The sequence below is a fragment of the Myotis nattereri genome (assembly GCF_964212035.1).
Source record: "Myotis nattereri genome assembly, chromosome: 3".
In the NCBI taxonomy this organism is placed as follows: Eukaryota; Metazoa; Chordata; class Mammalia; order Chiroptera; family Vespertilionidae; genus Myotis; species Myotis nattereri.
In genome coordinates this window covers 105646472-105663535 of record NC_138077.1, presented here as the reverse complement: position 1 = coordinate 105663535, position 17064 = coordinate 105646472, and the positions used below count along the sequence as shown (strand labels likewise).

The window sequence follows — 17064 nt, the reverse complement described above, 5'->3', positions numbered from 1 at the left end:
CATCCCCAGTAGGGGGTGTGCAGGAGGCAGCTGATCGATGCTTCTCTCTCATCGATGTTTCTAACTCTCTACCCTCTTCCTCTCTGTAAAAAAATCAATAAAATATATTTTAAAAATAAAATAAAATTATATCTATTTAAAAATAAATAATAAATAAATAAATAAATGACAAGAAAGAGGAATTACAAAGGAATACACAGAGACTTGGGGGGCGGCAATGGAAATGTGTGTTATTTTGATTGTGGTGATAGTTCCATGGGTGTATACATGTGTCAAGACTTATCAAATTGTGAACTTTAAATATATGGAACTTATTGTATGTCCATTATACCTCAATAAGCTATTAAATAATAGGAGAAACTAAGAAGCAGTGTTTTGCTCCGTGATTCTGAATTCTCAGTGGCTCTCTTCATTGCAGAGGATGCTAGCAGTTCTGAGTCTGTTTCTTTAGCAATGCTTTTCCATGAGGAAGGAAATGCAGTTTGCAGTTTGTGCCCCTCTGATATCCATGGATCAGTTCTCATACAGAGGATCATAAGCTGTCAAATTTCAAAGAGCCAAACACTTGCAAGAAGTTTGTAGAGTGTGTTTATTGTTTGTAATTTATGACTATAAACTCTGTGAACTCTTCCCTTCTCATGACTCTCCCACTTTTATGTGAGTTCAGCAGTTGTGTACTGTGAAATCAAAGACTTAGTTTCTGGGAAAAGAAAAAAGGAGAAAACTATGTATGACTACATTAAGTGACAAAATTGGCTGGAGTCAGTGTTTCTAAGATTCAGGCCACTAACCTATATAGCTATATATATATATATATATATATATATATATATATATATATATATATCCTATCTAATAATAGACAAACATGGTAATTAACTGTACCTCCGACATACTTCCCATTGGCTAATCAGGGCGATATGCAAATTAACTGCCAACCAAGATGGCGGCCGGCAGCCAGGCAGCTGAAGCTAACAGGAGGCTTGGTTGCTCCAGTGATGGAGGAAGCCAAGGTTCCCCGCCTGCTGCTGCCAGGCTCTGAGCTGCACTCTAAGAAACAATGTTGCAATTATAGAAGCTAAACAAACCCCAGAAACCTACTTTCAGCCAGCCAGGCCTCAGAGCTGGAGCTGAAACAGTGCTTCAATTATAGAAGCCAAACAAACACAGATACCTGCTTTTAGCAGCTGAGGTCTCAGAGCCGGAGCCGAGCCTCAGAGCTAAAGCTGGCTCTCAGTTCCAGTGACAGCCATAGTAGGTAAATAAATCCCAGATTTAAAAAAAAAGGAAAAAAGGAGAGGTTTGGAGCTTCAGTCACCCGCCAGCCTGAAAATGGCCCTCAGCCCCTCACCCAGACTGGCCAGGCACCCCAGTGTGGACCGTCACCCTGAAGGGGGTGTGACCAGCTGCAAACAGCCATCATCCCCTCATCCAGGCTGGCCAGGCACCCAAGCAGGACCCCTACCCTGATCTGGGACACCCTTCTGGGCAAACCAGCCAGCCCCCACCCGTGCACCAGGCCTCTATCCTATGTAGTAAAAGGGTAATATGCAAACTGACCCTAACAGCAGAAAGACTGGGAATGACTGGTCACTATGACACACACTGACCATCAGGGGGCAGATGCTCAATGCAGGAGCTGCCCTCTGTTGGTCAGTGCACTCTCACATGGGAGGAGCTCTGCTCAGCCACAAGCCAGGCTGATGGCTGCCAGTACAGCGGTGGTGGTGGGAGCCTCTCCTGCTCCCTCAGCAGCGCTAAGGATGTCCGACTGCATTTTAGGCCTGCTCCCCGCTGGCAAGTGGACATCCCCTGAGGGCTGCCGGGCTGCCAGAGGGATGCCTGATTGCCAGCTTAAGCCCAATCCCCCTGGGAGCGGGCCTAAGCCAGCAGGTGGTCATCCCCTCAGGCCAGGTTGAGGGACCACCCTTCTCCCCCCGAGTGCACAAATTTTTGTGCACCAGGCCATATATATATATATATATATATATACTGAGTGGCCGGATTATTATGACCGGCCAGATTGTTATGACCGCCCCATCAGTACTTAGGAAACAGCTCAAGTGCCCATCAGTAGATGAGTGGATAAAAAAGCTGTGGTACATTTATACTGCTACTATGCAGCAGTAAAAAAGAAGAATCTCCTACCCTTTGAGACAGCATGGAGGGAGAGTATCATGCTAAGTGAAATAAATCAGTCAAAGACAAGTATCACATGATCTCACTCATATGTCGAATCTAAGTAACAAAATAAACTAAAGAATGGAGTGGATCCAGAGACACGGACACATGGAACAGAGTGCGGAATCTCAGAGGGAAGGCGAGGGGAAGGTGGTTGGGTGGGAGGTAACCAGCCGAAGATCTTGTATGCATATATGCAGAACCCATGGACACAGACAATAGGGTTTGAAGGCCTGGGGTGGGGGGTGGGCTGTAGGGGATCAGTGGGGGGGAAAAGAGGACATATGTAATACTTTCAATAATAAAGAATTATTTTTTAAAAAAAAAATTAAAAAGGCAAGGGCTGCAGATAATCTGGCAGCGACCATTTTATCTTTTTGGTCCCAATTATGCCAATTTAATTAAAATTCCCTGTTCTAAACTGTTGCCTTTTACTGAAAGAAAGGTATTTTAGTGTGGCTTATGTAAAATATCAAATAAAGAGTATTTAACACTTGTAAAAAAATGGTACTAATCTGAGTTTTAAACAGTATTTATTCTCCCCTTCCCCAACTTTTAAAATTTCTAGAGTAAAAGAAATAACTTCCTGGACAGCTCACTTTTAGAATCTAGAAAATGGAAATACAAGGCAAAATCTGGATGTTTCTGAAGAGACAAAGCTTGTCCCTAAACTGTACTACAGTTCCTGGGGACTCACATACAAATGCAGATGCATTCTCATCCTTTAACAGTCCTCTCACCTTAATGGTCTGATCTCAGAGGCCCTCCTGACTGTTCTCAGTAGTTCCTTGCTCATAACTTTCTGTCACTCTCTACTTGGTTCTAATATTTAACACATTCTTAATCCCTAATTTACATTGTACCCATGCACTCTCTGGCCCCTTTCCTGGAAGGGAAGTTTCATGAGGGCAGTGCACATGCCCTAGCACTATACACCCAGCACCCAGCTTGGGGGCGGGCACAATGTGGTTGCTCAGCGTGTTTCCTCCAGGCACATTCATTGACTGAGATTCTGTCAGAGATAAGGTAACAGTTCAAACCAATGATATCCTTACTGACTGTCCTCGTTTCATATTGGCTCCCTTTATACTTGATGAAGACTCATACTTGAAATTTCTCCAGACATGCTATCTTGGGCCTTCATCAGCTCTCTTTTAGTCTACTGACTTGGAGGGTATAGGGAACCCCCTGGGGGTAATGTGGTTAATCCATACTATAATTTGCTCAGAAAATGAGTAAATACATAGCTAAAGTAGGGTACCTTTATGTCTTCAGTTGTTCAAGAAAATTAAAGATAAAGATACCAGCTCATAGTCAAATTGATAAAAAGTGGCATTTTTATGGTATTCACCTAGACTAGACCTTGAGTGTTTGCCCCTCTCTGCACCCTTCCTGTCCCTCCTCTCTCACAGGATTTCCAGAGGAAGCTTTGGTTTCAAAGCCAGCCCTGGAGCCCGCACCACACCCACCTGTGTGACACTGGGGGTTCCTTTTCTGCATACCACTCAGCCTCAGGCCAGAGCACCTGGGCTTTGGAAATCTTGCCCAGGATAGAGCTCTTGAGAGCAGGAATTCAATTTTTCAGGTAACAAAACTAATAAAAGTTTATGGTTACACAGAAACACTATAGTGCATGGGAAACACAGAAAAATGCCTTTCAGACAAGTGTAAACACTGAAACCACTGCTTTCCATGGGGAAAGACAACCAGCCTCAACATTCTGGCATGTCTCTTCCCAGAAGGTTTTTTTTTTCCCTAGGTACTTATTTATCTCTATAAATACAGAAATAGCAATGATTAATTTCCAAAGGAAATATCTTTTAATCCTTCACAAACATTTACTTTTTTTTTTTTTTTTCAAAAGAGGCAAAATTTTTGTTAGAGTAGGAGAAGTATGGCTTGTTTAGTTCACGGCCATAGACCAGCATTTAGAATGGTGCTTGGCTCAAAATTATTTGTTGAATGAATGAAAGCACATGACATTGCTCTGTTAAACATGCTCTATGTTGAGAATGTTCATTTGTCCTTGTATCTTTCTTTCCTTGTCTAACATTTCCCTCTGTGCAACCCTTGGGCAATTCTTCCAAACAAATTGGAATCTTTATGGAGAACATGTCCAGGAGCTTTAGCCAAAGGTTATGGGGTTTAATTGAAAAAGGTAAGTCAATGGTGAGCCCAGATATTTGCTTATTCAGAAATAAACAAAACCTTTGAATATCTGGCCTAGTCAGACTATAAAAGAATAAAAGCTGTCTATTTGTAGGAACAGGCTTAGCCTTATAGAGCTGTGTGAGTGTTATCTATTTCTAAAGTGTGTGTGTAGTGGGGTGGGAATGGAGATAGAGAACAAAATGACATAACATGTCACACGTTATCATATATATAGACTTTCCACTAAAAAATGTTTCATCTGAATCTAATTGTGAGAAACAATCAGACAAACCTAACTTGAGGGGAATTCTGGCCTGAACTCTTTAAAAAGGAGCCAGAACATACATGTGAACCACCAGGAATTGCAGTAGAATTTAGAGATGACATTTTTTTCTATTGCCTCCTTTTTCCATTGTCTAGATTATGAAAATGAGGTAGCCAGGAAGTAGACTCATTTGCTCTAGAAATAAATTAATTTAATATAGACCATAGCAAAATCCCATTCATTATTTAATTACCAGGAACATCTCTCCTTGATTAGACTTTGTTGACTTCATTAGCTTAGACCAGAAGCCAAAGGAATGCAGCTGTCCCTGGAATATATGTTTGTGAGCAAATGGAATAAAAGCCGGTCATGTTGTACATGGAAGTTCTCTCTTTTTCTACTCCTAATCACTTTTCTCTCTGAGGCACTCATTCTCTGATAAGATACTCATATTTTGGAGATTTTCTCTACTCTCTCCATTAGCACCACTGTGCAAAGTGGTCCTGGCTATAGAATAAAGGGAATTTCTGCTGAGGAGAGGGTAGAGAGGTTTTCTCATGAGGCAAAGGAGGCTCCCACCAGTTCTAAAATACATTTCACCATTAGAATTCAAAGGTGGGGAGAAGAGTAAGCAGTACCCTACCTTTTAAGCCTCTCATCCTACCATTGCCTTGGGAAGGTTAAAAACTTGCTATTCCATTTTAATACTCAGAAATATTACCAAGGTAGAGAGTGGAGTCAATCACAGAGTTTGGCTGGCTGAAGTGAGTTTAGATTACTTTTATTAATTAATTCAACCCAGTTTTATTGAATTCCTGTTATAGTTAGAATTCTAGAAGATACAATTATAAGTGGAAGAGTGAAGGTCACAGAGAGGGGTTGGCAGTCATTATACAGCTAGTATAATTTATATAATTAGTTACTTATTTAGAATTGAGAAAAGAGCTAGATGAGAGAAGAGTGCGGTGCTTTGAGAGCATATGACAGAGGACCTAATCCCATCCAATGAATGCAAAAATGCTTCCCCAAAGAAGTAGCATTGACCTGGGCTTTGGAGTTGGAGTAAGAGATGACCTGAAGGAGAGTGGTGGACAGGGGAGGGTATTCCCTGAGAGAAGACCAAAGTGGTGGGTCACAGAGTGCTTTGGGACATCTTGGCAAGTCAAGGTAAATAGAGGTCAGATGATATAAGGCCTTACAGAAAGGTTCAAGTTTTTGGTTTTAATCCTGGAAATAATGGGATGCCACCGAATAGTTTACACAGGTGAATTACACTGCAGAAGAGTGACCATAGAGATACTAAAAAATTATCTTTGTAAAACTTTTATTATTTTCAAATATGATATGATATTGCACATAGAAAACCCTAAAGACTCCACCAGGAAAATACTAGACTTCATAAATGAATTCAGCAAGGTAGCAGGATACAAAATCAACATCCACAAATCAATGGCATTTTTATACACCAATAATGAATTCTCAGAGAGTGAAACTAAAAAAGCAATCCCATTTACCATTATAACAAAAAAATTAAGATACCTAGGAATAAACTGAACCAAGGATGTAAAGGACCTGTACTTGGAAAAGTATAGGACATTGAAAAAAGAAATAGAGGAAGATACAAACAAATGGAAATGTATACCATGTTCATGAACTGGAAAAATTGACATCATTAAAATGTCTATACTACTCAAAGCAATCTACAGATTCAAAGCAATCACTATTAAAATTGACAGAGCTAGAAAACATATTCCAAACATTTATATGGAAACATAAAAGACCCCAAATAGCTGCAGCAATCTTGAGAAAAAAGAACGAAGTAGGAGGGAGCACAATACTAGATATCAAGTTATACTACAAAGCCATTATAATTAAAACAGCCTGGTACTGGCACAAGAACAGGCATATAGACCAATTGATTAGCACAGAGACCCCAGAAATTGACCCACACTATTACGGTCAATTAATATTTGACAAAGGTGGCAAGAACCTATAATGGAGTAAAGAGAGTCTCTTCAACAAATGGTGCTGGGAAAACTAGACAGACACATGCAAAAAGATGAAACCAGACCACCAATTTATACCATACACAAGAATAAACTTAAGGTGGATAAAAGACTTAAATGTAAGGCATGAAACCATAAAAATTTTAAGAAGAATATAGGCAATAAAATCTCAGACACTCACGTAACAATATTTTATGGATATATCTCCTAGGGCAAAGGAAACTAAGGAGAAAATAAACAAATGGGACTACATAAGAATAAAAAGTTTCTGCACAGCAGAAAGGACGACCATCAAAATGAAAAGGGAACCCATTGTATGGGAGAACACACTTGCCAATGATACATCTGATAAGGGGTTAATATAAAAAAAATATAAAGTACTCATATGACTCAACAAAAGGAAGACAAAAAATCCAATTAAAAAATGGACAGAAGACCTGAATAAACATTTCTCCAAAAATTACATACAAATGGCCAAGAAACATATGAAAAAATGCTCAGTCACTAATCATCAGAGAAATGCAAATTAAAACCATAATAAGATATCACTTCATACCTGTCAGAATGGCTATCATCAAAAAATCAACAAACAAGTGCTATCAAGGATGTGGAGAAAAGGGAACACTGCTGGTGGGAATGCAGATTGCTGCAACCACTCTGATAAACAGTATGGAGTTTCCTCAAAAACTTAAAAATGGAACTTCTATTTGACCTAGTGATCCCACTTCTGGGAATATAAAAACCCCAAAACACCAATCAGAAAGAATATGTGCACCCCTATGTCATAGTACTGTTATTTACAATAGCTAAGATTTGGAAACAGCCCAAGTGCCCATGAATAGATGGATGGTTAAAAGCACTATGTGATATTTACTCAATGGAATACTATGCAGCTGTAAAAAAGAGAGATCTCTTACCATTTGGGACAGCATGGTTGGACCTGGAAAATATTATGCTAAGTGAAATAAGCCAAACTGAGAAAGACAATATCACATGATCTCACTTATTTGTGGAATCTAATAAGATGAATTCACCAACAAAATAAAACCAAAAGCAGGGAGGCATGGAATAGACTGACATACCTCAATGTGGCATTAGGGAGACCGGAAGAGATAAACCAAAGAACTTACTAGGTGCACCAGTTAATAATGCAGATGTTATAATAAAAGAAAACACGATAATTTCAAGAGAAACATCAAAAGTGTTTTATTCAAAGTAATGTCCATCTCTAGCTACACATTTCCCCCATCTTTCAGGTAATTTGTGGATACCGTCCCAATAGAACTTTTCTTGTTTTGAGGCAAAACATTCAGTGACCCAATTTCCACTTCTTTGTACATTTTGAAGTGCTGCTCAGAAAGTGCATGTGCCATCGATCGGAACAAGTGGTAATCTGAAGGAGCATGGTCTACTCCTCACACAAGCAGTATGGTCTCTTCCCTGCCCCCCCCTCCCCCCCCCCCCCCCCGCCCCGTGGATCTGGCTGGTCTGGTGCCTTCTTTTTCTCCAGTTTCTAAAATTTTCATGAAGACATTTAAAAATTCTGGAGAAATACAAGTGGCATGTTTGGCTATTGCTGTGGAAATTATTAATTTGGCTGACACACTCATTAACTATACTTCCAAGTAATCTCCATACTTACTGAACTCAAAATGCTCCCCTCCTCCAATTAAGAATACACTGTATTGACATATGAATGTATAGTTGGAATTGACTGAAATCTAATCATAGGAATGACCTCCAGCAAGTATTGTAATCAACTGAGGAAATTTTAAGTATGACTTCCTTATAGTGGACAGAATACACTAAAAATGACATTTTGGGACTTCAAAGCCCAAGTTTTAATAAGACTGGCAGTTCTGATTTCTTTGCTGTTGAAATGATCCCCCTAGGAATGCTAGAGACTGCCATACTATGAAGAAGCCCAAGTTACCCACATGGAGAAATTAGATGCCCTGGCCAAGAGCTTCTTCTAAGAGTAGTCTACTTCCTACTGAACACAATCACAGAAAATTCTGGGCAAGACCAGCAGAAGGACTGCCCATTCAATATTCAGAATTTTGAAAAATAATGTTACTTTAAGCCACTATATTTTGGGGTGGTTGTTACTCAGCAGTAGGTAACTGAAACATTGTCAGATATTAATGCTCAATAAGTATAACTTTTTTACTATTATTCAAAAGATTATCTTATCTAATAATAGACAAACATGGTAATTAACCGTAATTTCGCTACCCTTCCCAGGGCGATATGCAAATTAACTGCCAACTAAGATGGAGGTTATCCGCCAACAAAGATGGCGGTTAATTTGCATACGTAGGTGCAATGCTGGGAGGTGAAAGGGGAAGGATGGAAGAAGCTGCCTGCTGCTGCTGGTGATCAGAAACCAAGGAGGCAGCCAAGAGCCAAGGGGCAGGGCAAAGGTGGCCCTGGTAGCCACCTTTGCCCTGCCCTGTAATCGGATAACCAGGTGCCTTTGCCCGCCCCTGGCCAGTGATCACGGGAAGCAGGGGCAGAGCCAGCAATGGGAGCTGAGGATCCCCTGCCCAGGCCTAACGCCTAGGTCAGAGGCATTAGGCCTAGGCAGGGGCAGAGCGGGAGATCGCAGGGGGCTTGGGGTCCCCCTGCCCAGGTCTAATGCCTGGTGAGAGTCGTTAGGCCTGGGCATGGGCGGAGCCAGCGATCATGAGCAGAGGCGGTGTAGGTAGAGCTCAGGAAGTATGTCTCAGCTCTGCGGCTGATGCAATGGTGTGAGCTCACTCCACCATGACATGCTTTCTCGGCACACCAGGAAGTAGCAACGACCACCTGAACGAACTCCTAGAGCCACATGCACAGTACCTCAGCCTTTCAGCCATTGGTTGCCTGTAGCAACGTGTCTCCCTCTGATTGGTCCCCTCATACTATATATACTCCTGTAGTTCCGCAATAAAACAGATCTGCGTCACTGAATCTGGTCTCCGGAGTCGTGCATGCAGACGGCCTAGCGCAGCCGTGGGCAAACTACGGCCCGCAAACTGGATCCGGCCCGTTTGAAATGAATAAAACTATTGAAAAAAAAGACTGCACCCTTTTATGTAATGATGTTTACTTTGAATTTATATTAGTTCACACAAACACTCCATCCATGCTTTTGTTTCGGCCCTCCGGTCCAGTTTAAGAACCCATTGTGGCCCCCGAGTCAAAAAGTTTGCCCACCCCTGCCCTAGCGTGTTGGGGCTCCGTCATCCTCACCCCCGAGGGACCCCCTGCTTCAGGCGGAGTTGGTGATCATAGGGAGCTGGGGGTCCTCTGCCCAGGCCTAACTCCTTGGCCAGAGGTGTTAGGTCTGGGCAGGGGCGGTGCCAGCGATCACGAGTAGCAGGGGGGGCAGCCAGCCAAGGTGGGAGCTGGCGGTCCCCTGCCCAGGCCTAATGCCCCGGCCAGAGGTGTTAGGTCTGGGCAGGGGTGGTTCCAGCAATTGGGGGTAGCAGGGGCGGAGCCCAGGATGGTGGGAGCTGGGGGTCCCCTGCCCAGGCCTAAGGCCTTGGCCAGAGGCATTAGGCCTGTGCAGGGCAGAGCCAGTGATTTTGGGGAGCAGGGAGGGAGCTGGCAATGGCAGGGAGAGGGGCAGAGCCAGCGATCATGGGGAGCAGGGGCTGAGCCAATGATTGAGGGAGCTGGAGGTCCTCTGCCCAGGTCTAATGACTCGGCCAGAGGGGTTAGGCCTGGGCAGGGACCAAGCCGGTAATTGGTGTGAACTACAGAGGAAACACCTTTTCTGACCGCTCATTGGCTTAGCTCCCTGTATGCCACTGGTAATATTCTTAGTAACTTGGGTAATAAGAATCCAAATAGGTGATCTAGGGTTTTTTACCACACTCCTGGAGAAAGAAAGGATGGTCCACTGCTGGAGGGTTAAGAAATGTCATATCCTGTCCTAGCTGGTTTTGCTCAGTGGATAATGCCTCGGCCTGCCCACTGCTGGGTCTGGGTTCAATTCTGACTAAGGGCATGTACCTATGTTGCAGGCTCCTCCCTGGCCTGGGCCCAGGTCAGGGCTCATGCAGGAGGCAACCAATCAAAGTATTCCTCTCACTTTGATGTTACTCTCTGTCTTTCACTTTCTCTTCCACATTCTCTAAAAATCAATAGAAACGTATCCTCAGGTGAGAATAAAAAAATAATAAAGAAATTATTATTATATGAAAGACACATGTTGAAAATGCCTAAAGAAAGTTGTCATTTTTTCACGGTAAAGGGACTGGAGTCCATGTTGATGAAAACACTTTGGTGGCTGCGGTGACTGGCAGTGGCTGCAGTAGCGGGGTGATGGGGCTGGTGCCTTCCCCTGACCAGCCTGGTTGCCTCCCAAAAAGGGAGGCCATACTGTGGCTTAGGCCCACTCCCCAAGGGGAGCAGGAAGCAGGGAGTACGACATCCCCTGAGGGCTCCCAGTATGTGATAGGGGACAAGCTGGGCTGAGGGACCCCCCCTCCAGTGCACAAATTTTTGTGCACCGGGCCTCTAGTCCTATAGACAAACAGGGTAATTGACCATACCTTCGCTATGCCTCCCATTGGCTAATCAGTGCAATATGCAAATTAATCACCAACAAATATGGAGGCTAATTTGCATACTGCAGGCAGATTCCGCTGCGCTGCCCCTCCTGGGGCTGGCAACAGCTTGATCCTGAGCTGCTGGCCTGCCCAGCATGGGATCCGTGCCTGTCCTGTGTGGGGCGGGGTGGGCGGCAGCGCGTTTCCCAGCCGCCCCTCGCCCCAGCGCCGGGATCTGGGCCTGCTGTGTGCGGGGCAGCGCAATTTCTGACTCTGAGAAGTGGCCTGGGGGCTGGGAGGCAGCTCCTCTGACCACAGCGCCAGAGTCCCGCTGCTCCACCAGGAGAGGAGCAGAGAAAGGTCGGAGCCTCCCTCAAGGTGACCCAAAATCCCCACCAACACCAGGCAGGCCGCTGGGCCTATGCCAGGAGGACTCACCTCCAATCCAGCTGGTGGATGCTGCAGCCATGGCACTCCTGGGTGCAGGCCCAAGCGGGACACGGGGTGGCGGCGGGGCGCCATGAGTCCTGGGCTCCTCGCAGCCTCCTCCTGCTTCAGGGCCTCACCCTCCACGGTCTCCTCCTCCCCAGTGCCCAGAGCAGCGGACCCACTGAGGGCGCTCCCCGCTGGCCAAGGGGGTGAATGGAGCAGCGGGGACTCCCTGGTGAAGGGTTGCTCTGGGGAGGAGTCCCGACACCTCCACACCTTGCTCCTGTTCAGCAACATCCCCGAGATTGCGCGTCTGCACCGAGGGCTGTGGGGCAGCGTGATGGCACGGATGGTGGAGAAGGCAAGGTGCACGCGGGCGCTGCTACAGCCCGGGACCTCCTCAAAGGCTTCAAGATGTTCGGCTCTCTCTTCAAGCCCTACATCCGGTACTGCATGGAGGAGGAGGGCTGCATGGAGTACATGTGCAGCCTGCTGCACAACAACGACCTCTTCTGGGCCTATGTGACATGGGCCGAGAAGCACCAGCAGTGCAAGCAGCTGAAGCTGAGCGACAGGCTCGCCAAGCCCCATCAGCGGCTCACCAAGTACCCGCTGCTGCTCAAGTCCATGCTGAGGAAGACGGACAAGCTGCATGCCAAGGAGGCCGGCATCACCATGATCAGCTCCGTGGAGCGCTTCATGCAACACGTGAACGCATGCATGCGGCAGCGACAGGAGCGGCAGCAGCTGGTGGCCGTGGTTAGCTGCATGGATGCCTACGAGGTGGTGGAGGGTAGCAACAACGAGGTGGACAAGCTCCTGAAGGAATTTCTGCACCTGGACCTGACCGCGCCCATCCCTGGTGCCTCCCCAGAGGAGACGCGTCAGCTGCTGTTGGAGGGCAACCTGAGGATGAAGGAGGGAAAGGACAGCAAGATGGATGTGTACTGCTTCCTCTTCACGGACCTGCTTTTAGTGACCAAGGCAGTGAAGAAGGCTGAGAGGACCAAGGTCATCAGGCCACCACTGCTGGTGGACAAGATCGTGTGCTGGGAGCTGCAGGACCCTGGCTCCTTCCTCCTCATCTTCCTGAACAAGTTCCACAGCGCCATGGGGGCCTACACGTTCCAGGCCAGCGGGCAGGCTCTGTGCCGGGGCTGGGTGGACTCCATTTACAATGCCCAGAACCAGTTGCAGCAGCTGCATGAGCAGGAGCACGCGGGCAGCCAGCAGCACCTGCAAAGCCTGGAGGAGGAAGAGGAGGGTGGGGAGAGTAGCTTCCCCACCATCCTGCGCAAAAGCAGCAATAGCCTGGACTCCCAGCACTGCACCTGGGATGGCTCCACAGAGACCCTGGCCGTGGTGGTGCTGGAGCCCGGGGAGACGCTCTCCTCTCCCGAGTTCGAGGGGGGCCCCTTGAGCTCCCAGTCAGACGAAAGGTCCCTCAGTACCACCGCCTCATCTGTCACACAGACCAGCGAGCTGCTGGTCCTGGGCCCTGGGGATGGCCGCTCCTGCTCCATGGACTCCGCCTATGTCACCCTCTCCCCCACCTCCTTGCAAGACTTTGCGACCCCACCCCCTGTGGCGGAGCCAGCACCCTGGCCCCTAGATTTACCACAGGTCCCTCCACCCCACCCTCGCCCCACCTCTGCCGCTGCACCCCTGTTCAGCTGCTGCCCCACCTGCCCCACCTGCTCAAGTCCAAATCTGAGGCCAGCCTCCTGCAGCTGCTGGCAGGGGCCGCCATCCAGGGGGCACCCTCAGCCCCCAGCCGCAGCCTGTCGGAACTCTGCTTGGCTGCCACAGCCACCCGCGCTAGGACTCAGGGCTCCCCTCAGGAAGCTGGGCCCCGCTGGAATTGCAGGGGCGCACCAAGCCTTGGCAGTGGCTCCCAGCTATCAGAGATGGAAGGCAGGACCACCTGCCTGGTGGGGGAGCCCGAAGGGCCTGCCAGGAGGAGCAGAGAGCTGCCCTCAGGGACCCCCCCCCCATCTCTGCCCAGCACAGGAAGCTGATGCTGGCCCAGCTCTACCGCATCAGGACCACCCTGCTACTTAACTCCCAGGCCCTGAGCACAGCCTGGAGCCATGCATGCCTGGAGGGCACGGGCCGGGGCGGGCACACATGTGCCTGGTGTAGCGGGACTTGCTGGGGAGCCTCCCCTCCCCCCCCCCACCTTCCCGGGCGGGCCTCAGGCCCTGTGCCCAACACAGAAGGGCCGCAGTGCGGCCACCAGGCCCTGAAAGCTACACAAAGACAACCTGCTGCTGGAGGGCAGGCATGCGGTGCTCTGTGAAGACGCCAGAGGTAGGAGGTAGGGAAGGAAGGTCATGGAAGGGAACAATTGCAAGCGGATATCCCTAAGGTTCTGAAAGCAGAGGACCAGCTCCTTGCAGACCTGAACTCCGTGTGGGCCTCTTTCTCACACTGTGTAAGCGGTGCAGACACAGGAGGAGGTGATGGACCGGGGCTGCGCCCAAGGAAGACTCGGAGGAAGCAACGTGTGGACAGGGCCAGGCGGAGCAGGCAGGCCTGTGCGGAGCCCGCTGGAGTGCAGCCAGACCCCAAGGTGACCACCAAGCCAGGCCCCAGGGAGAAGCGAGCAGATGCCACTCCACTCGCTGGAGAAGACCATTGAGCAGAAAACTAAAGAAACCAATTTTACATCATTTCCCAGGTGGAGAACAGTTGGCATGTAAGCCCCTGACCAGTGCCCAGCCTCTCCTCTATCTCACTCTTAGGTACTGAAGGACGGGCCGCCCGCCTCTCCGGATGGTGCGGGAGGAGGAGTCTGGCCGCTGGCTCTGGGATCCCTCCGCGCCCGCTGTGGGGCCTGGCCTCCCCGGAGCGGATCCGGGTGTCCAGACCGGCTGCGTGGTGGCCGGCGGGGGGCCGAGGGGTGGGGGCCGGGCGGCGACTGACCACGGGGGAGGTCATGGGAGCGGAAGGCCTCACCGCTTGGCTCTTTCCTCCCTCCCACCGTGGTCGGCTCCCCGCTTGCCCGCGCTGGGGCTGAGGGTCCATGCGGCCCTCGGGGCCTGCGTGGGCCAGCCACCGGGCCCCATGGGGGGGGGCATTGGCTCCCCGGCCCGGCGCGGGCTGCCACCTGCCCGCTGCCCCCCCGCACCGAGCCCGGTGCAGCGGCAGCAGCGGCAGCGGCAGCGGAGTGGGGCGCGTGCCCTAGCTCGGGGAGGCCGCCATGCTGCAGTGCACCGGCCCCATGGCCGGGCCTGCTCCGGGCGGATGCCGCTCCTCCGGGGCTGGGCCGCTCCACTGGCCGCACCCCGTTTGCTGGGCCTGTGCCGCCCAGACGCGCTGGAGTCCCAGTCTGCCCGCGGGCCAGCTGCAGGTGCTATGCGGGAGGGCCATCCTGACTTGTGGCGAGTTCGAGCGGCAGCAGCAGGAGCCGGGCAAGGACTGCGCCCTCCATCTTGCCTTGGGTCCTCCATCTTGGGACAGAGCCACGTGCGCCCTCCATCTTGCCTTGGGTCCTCCATTTTGGGACGGTGCCATGTGCTTCTTCCCGGAAGACGCCGCTGCTAGCCACACCCAGGATTTCTCTGGACTGACCAATAATAATCAAGGGAAGTACACGCTATCACTATGACTGACTCGCGCCTGGCCAATCGGCGGGACCCACAGTCCCCTCTCCTGCCCTCACTCCACCCCCCTTTAAAACCCCCTGTCCCATCAGGTCTCGCTCTCTTTCGGCCACTGGAGCTTACCGTTGCATCGGTGAGTGTGGCAGGGGAGCCAAACCTAGGTTTGAAAATAAATGACTCTTTGCTTTTGCATCTGACTGACTGGCTCCCTGGAGGTCTTGGGAACTTTGAAATCTGGGCACAACAGGTACCATGTTCTTTGTCCTCTCTTAACTGCAACTCATTTTTAAACTAGATTGCTTTTAAAAGAAGACTAAATAAAGTTTCCCTTAAGTTATTTAGGTGGTGCTGGGGCTGCTGGGGGCCGGATTAGAGACACAAACATGCAGGGGAGCCCAGCACCCAGCAGCCCCAAGCCCCGCTGAGGCAGTGTTGGGGCTGCTGGGGGCTTGATCAGAGACGCAAACCAGCAGGCCCGGCACCCAGCAGCCCCAAAGGCCCACTACCTTGGTGCTGGGGCTGCTGGGGGTCGGATCAGAGACACAAACCCGCAGTGGGCTCTGAACCCAGCAGCACCAAGCCCGCCACCACAGTGCTGGGGCTGCTGGGGGCACGATCAGAGACACAAACCCTCGGGGGGGTGGGGGTGGGGGTGGCGGCACCCAGCAGCCCCAAGGTCCACCACCTCAGCGCTGGGGCTGCTGAGGGCAGGATTAGAGACACAAACCCTGTGAGCCCTGCACAGGATGGGTGCTCCCCTCCAGGCGAAGTGCTTTCCCTCCAGCCCTGCTCTCCCTGGGAGTCAGGCGTGGAGGGCGCTCTCCCTGGGAACCCGGAAATCCGCCTCTGGGACGACTGCACAGCAGCCACGCCTGGCGAGCCACGGAGAGGGTGACCTACCCCTGCGGATGTGTACGCTGGCGGAGGTCACGCAGCTGCCATAGTTGAAGTCGTCCTTGATGTAGGAGTGGGGATAGCGGGGATCAGAGTTGGCCAGGTTGTCAATGGAACCCCAGCTCCCCACTGAATGACGAGCACACGGACCTCAACGGTCCTCAGTCACTTCCTGAGCAGCAGTCAGCCCCGACCGGGATCAAACCCAAAACCTAAGTAGGTGTCCTGGCAGAATGGAACCCAAACCTTTGCTGTGGCAGAGGAGCTCGGACCCACAGCAGGGGCCAGGGCAGCCAGAGGGGTTTTGTTGAGGGGCCCTGACAGGCAGCGCAGCACAGTGGGTTAGAACCTCTTCCTGATACAGCAAGGTTGCAGGTTGGATCCTGGTCAGGGCACAGGCAAGAAGAAACCAAAGAGAACATAATAAGTGGAACAACACGCTGGTGTTTCTCTCCCTCCCTTCCTCTCTCTAAAATAATCAATCAATAAAAATAAAATAAAAAATAAACCCTCTGGCTTGCAGGGTTGTTAAAAAAGTTAGAAAGTGAAGTCCCATCCCTTCCCGCTCATTCAACAAATACTTCATATGCTCCTTCAATAATCACACTGGGGATGGGTGTTTGTTGGTTTGTTTTGGTTAATCCTCACCTGAGGACATTTTTGCATTTATTTTATTTTTTTTCCCAGAGAGTGGAAGGGAGGGAGAAAGAAAGAAACTAATGTGAGAGACATCAATTGGTTGCCTCTTGCTGAATCCCCGACCAGGGCCCAGATTGAGCCTGCAACCCAGGTACGTGCCCTTGATTGGAATCCAACCCGGTATCCTTCAGTCCGCCTGTAGAAGCACTATCCACTCAACCAAATCAGCATTTTTTTTTTAAGTCCTCCCATAAGGATATTTTTTTTCATTGATTCTAGAGAGAGAGGAAGGGAGAAAGTTCCCCAAGCATTCTGACAGGGGTGGAACCCACAACCTGTGTATGTGCCCTCACCTG

The 17064-nt window shown here is 49.3% G+C and overlaps 1 protein-coding gene across 1 annotated transcript; it reads left to right on the top strand.

The window, feature by feature from the left end:
• Window positions 1-11661: 11661 nt before the first annotated feature.
• On the top strand, window positions 11662-13869 carry LOC308515438 (pleckstrin homology domain-containing family G member 5-like; the record flags this gene model as incomplete). Its single annotated transcript, XM_081086026.1, is given in 4 exon segments — window positions 11662-11959; window positions 11962-13167; window positions 13170-13559; window positions 13562-13869. Coding segments are annotated over 4 exon segments (2202 nt in total).
• Between the last annotated feature and the right edge of the window lie 3195 nt (window positions 13870-17064).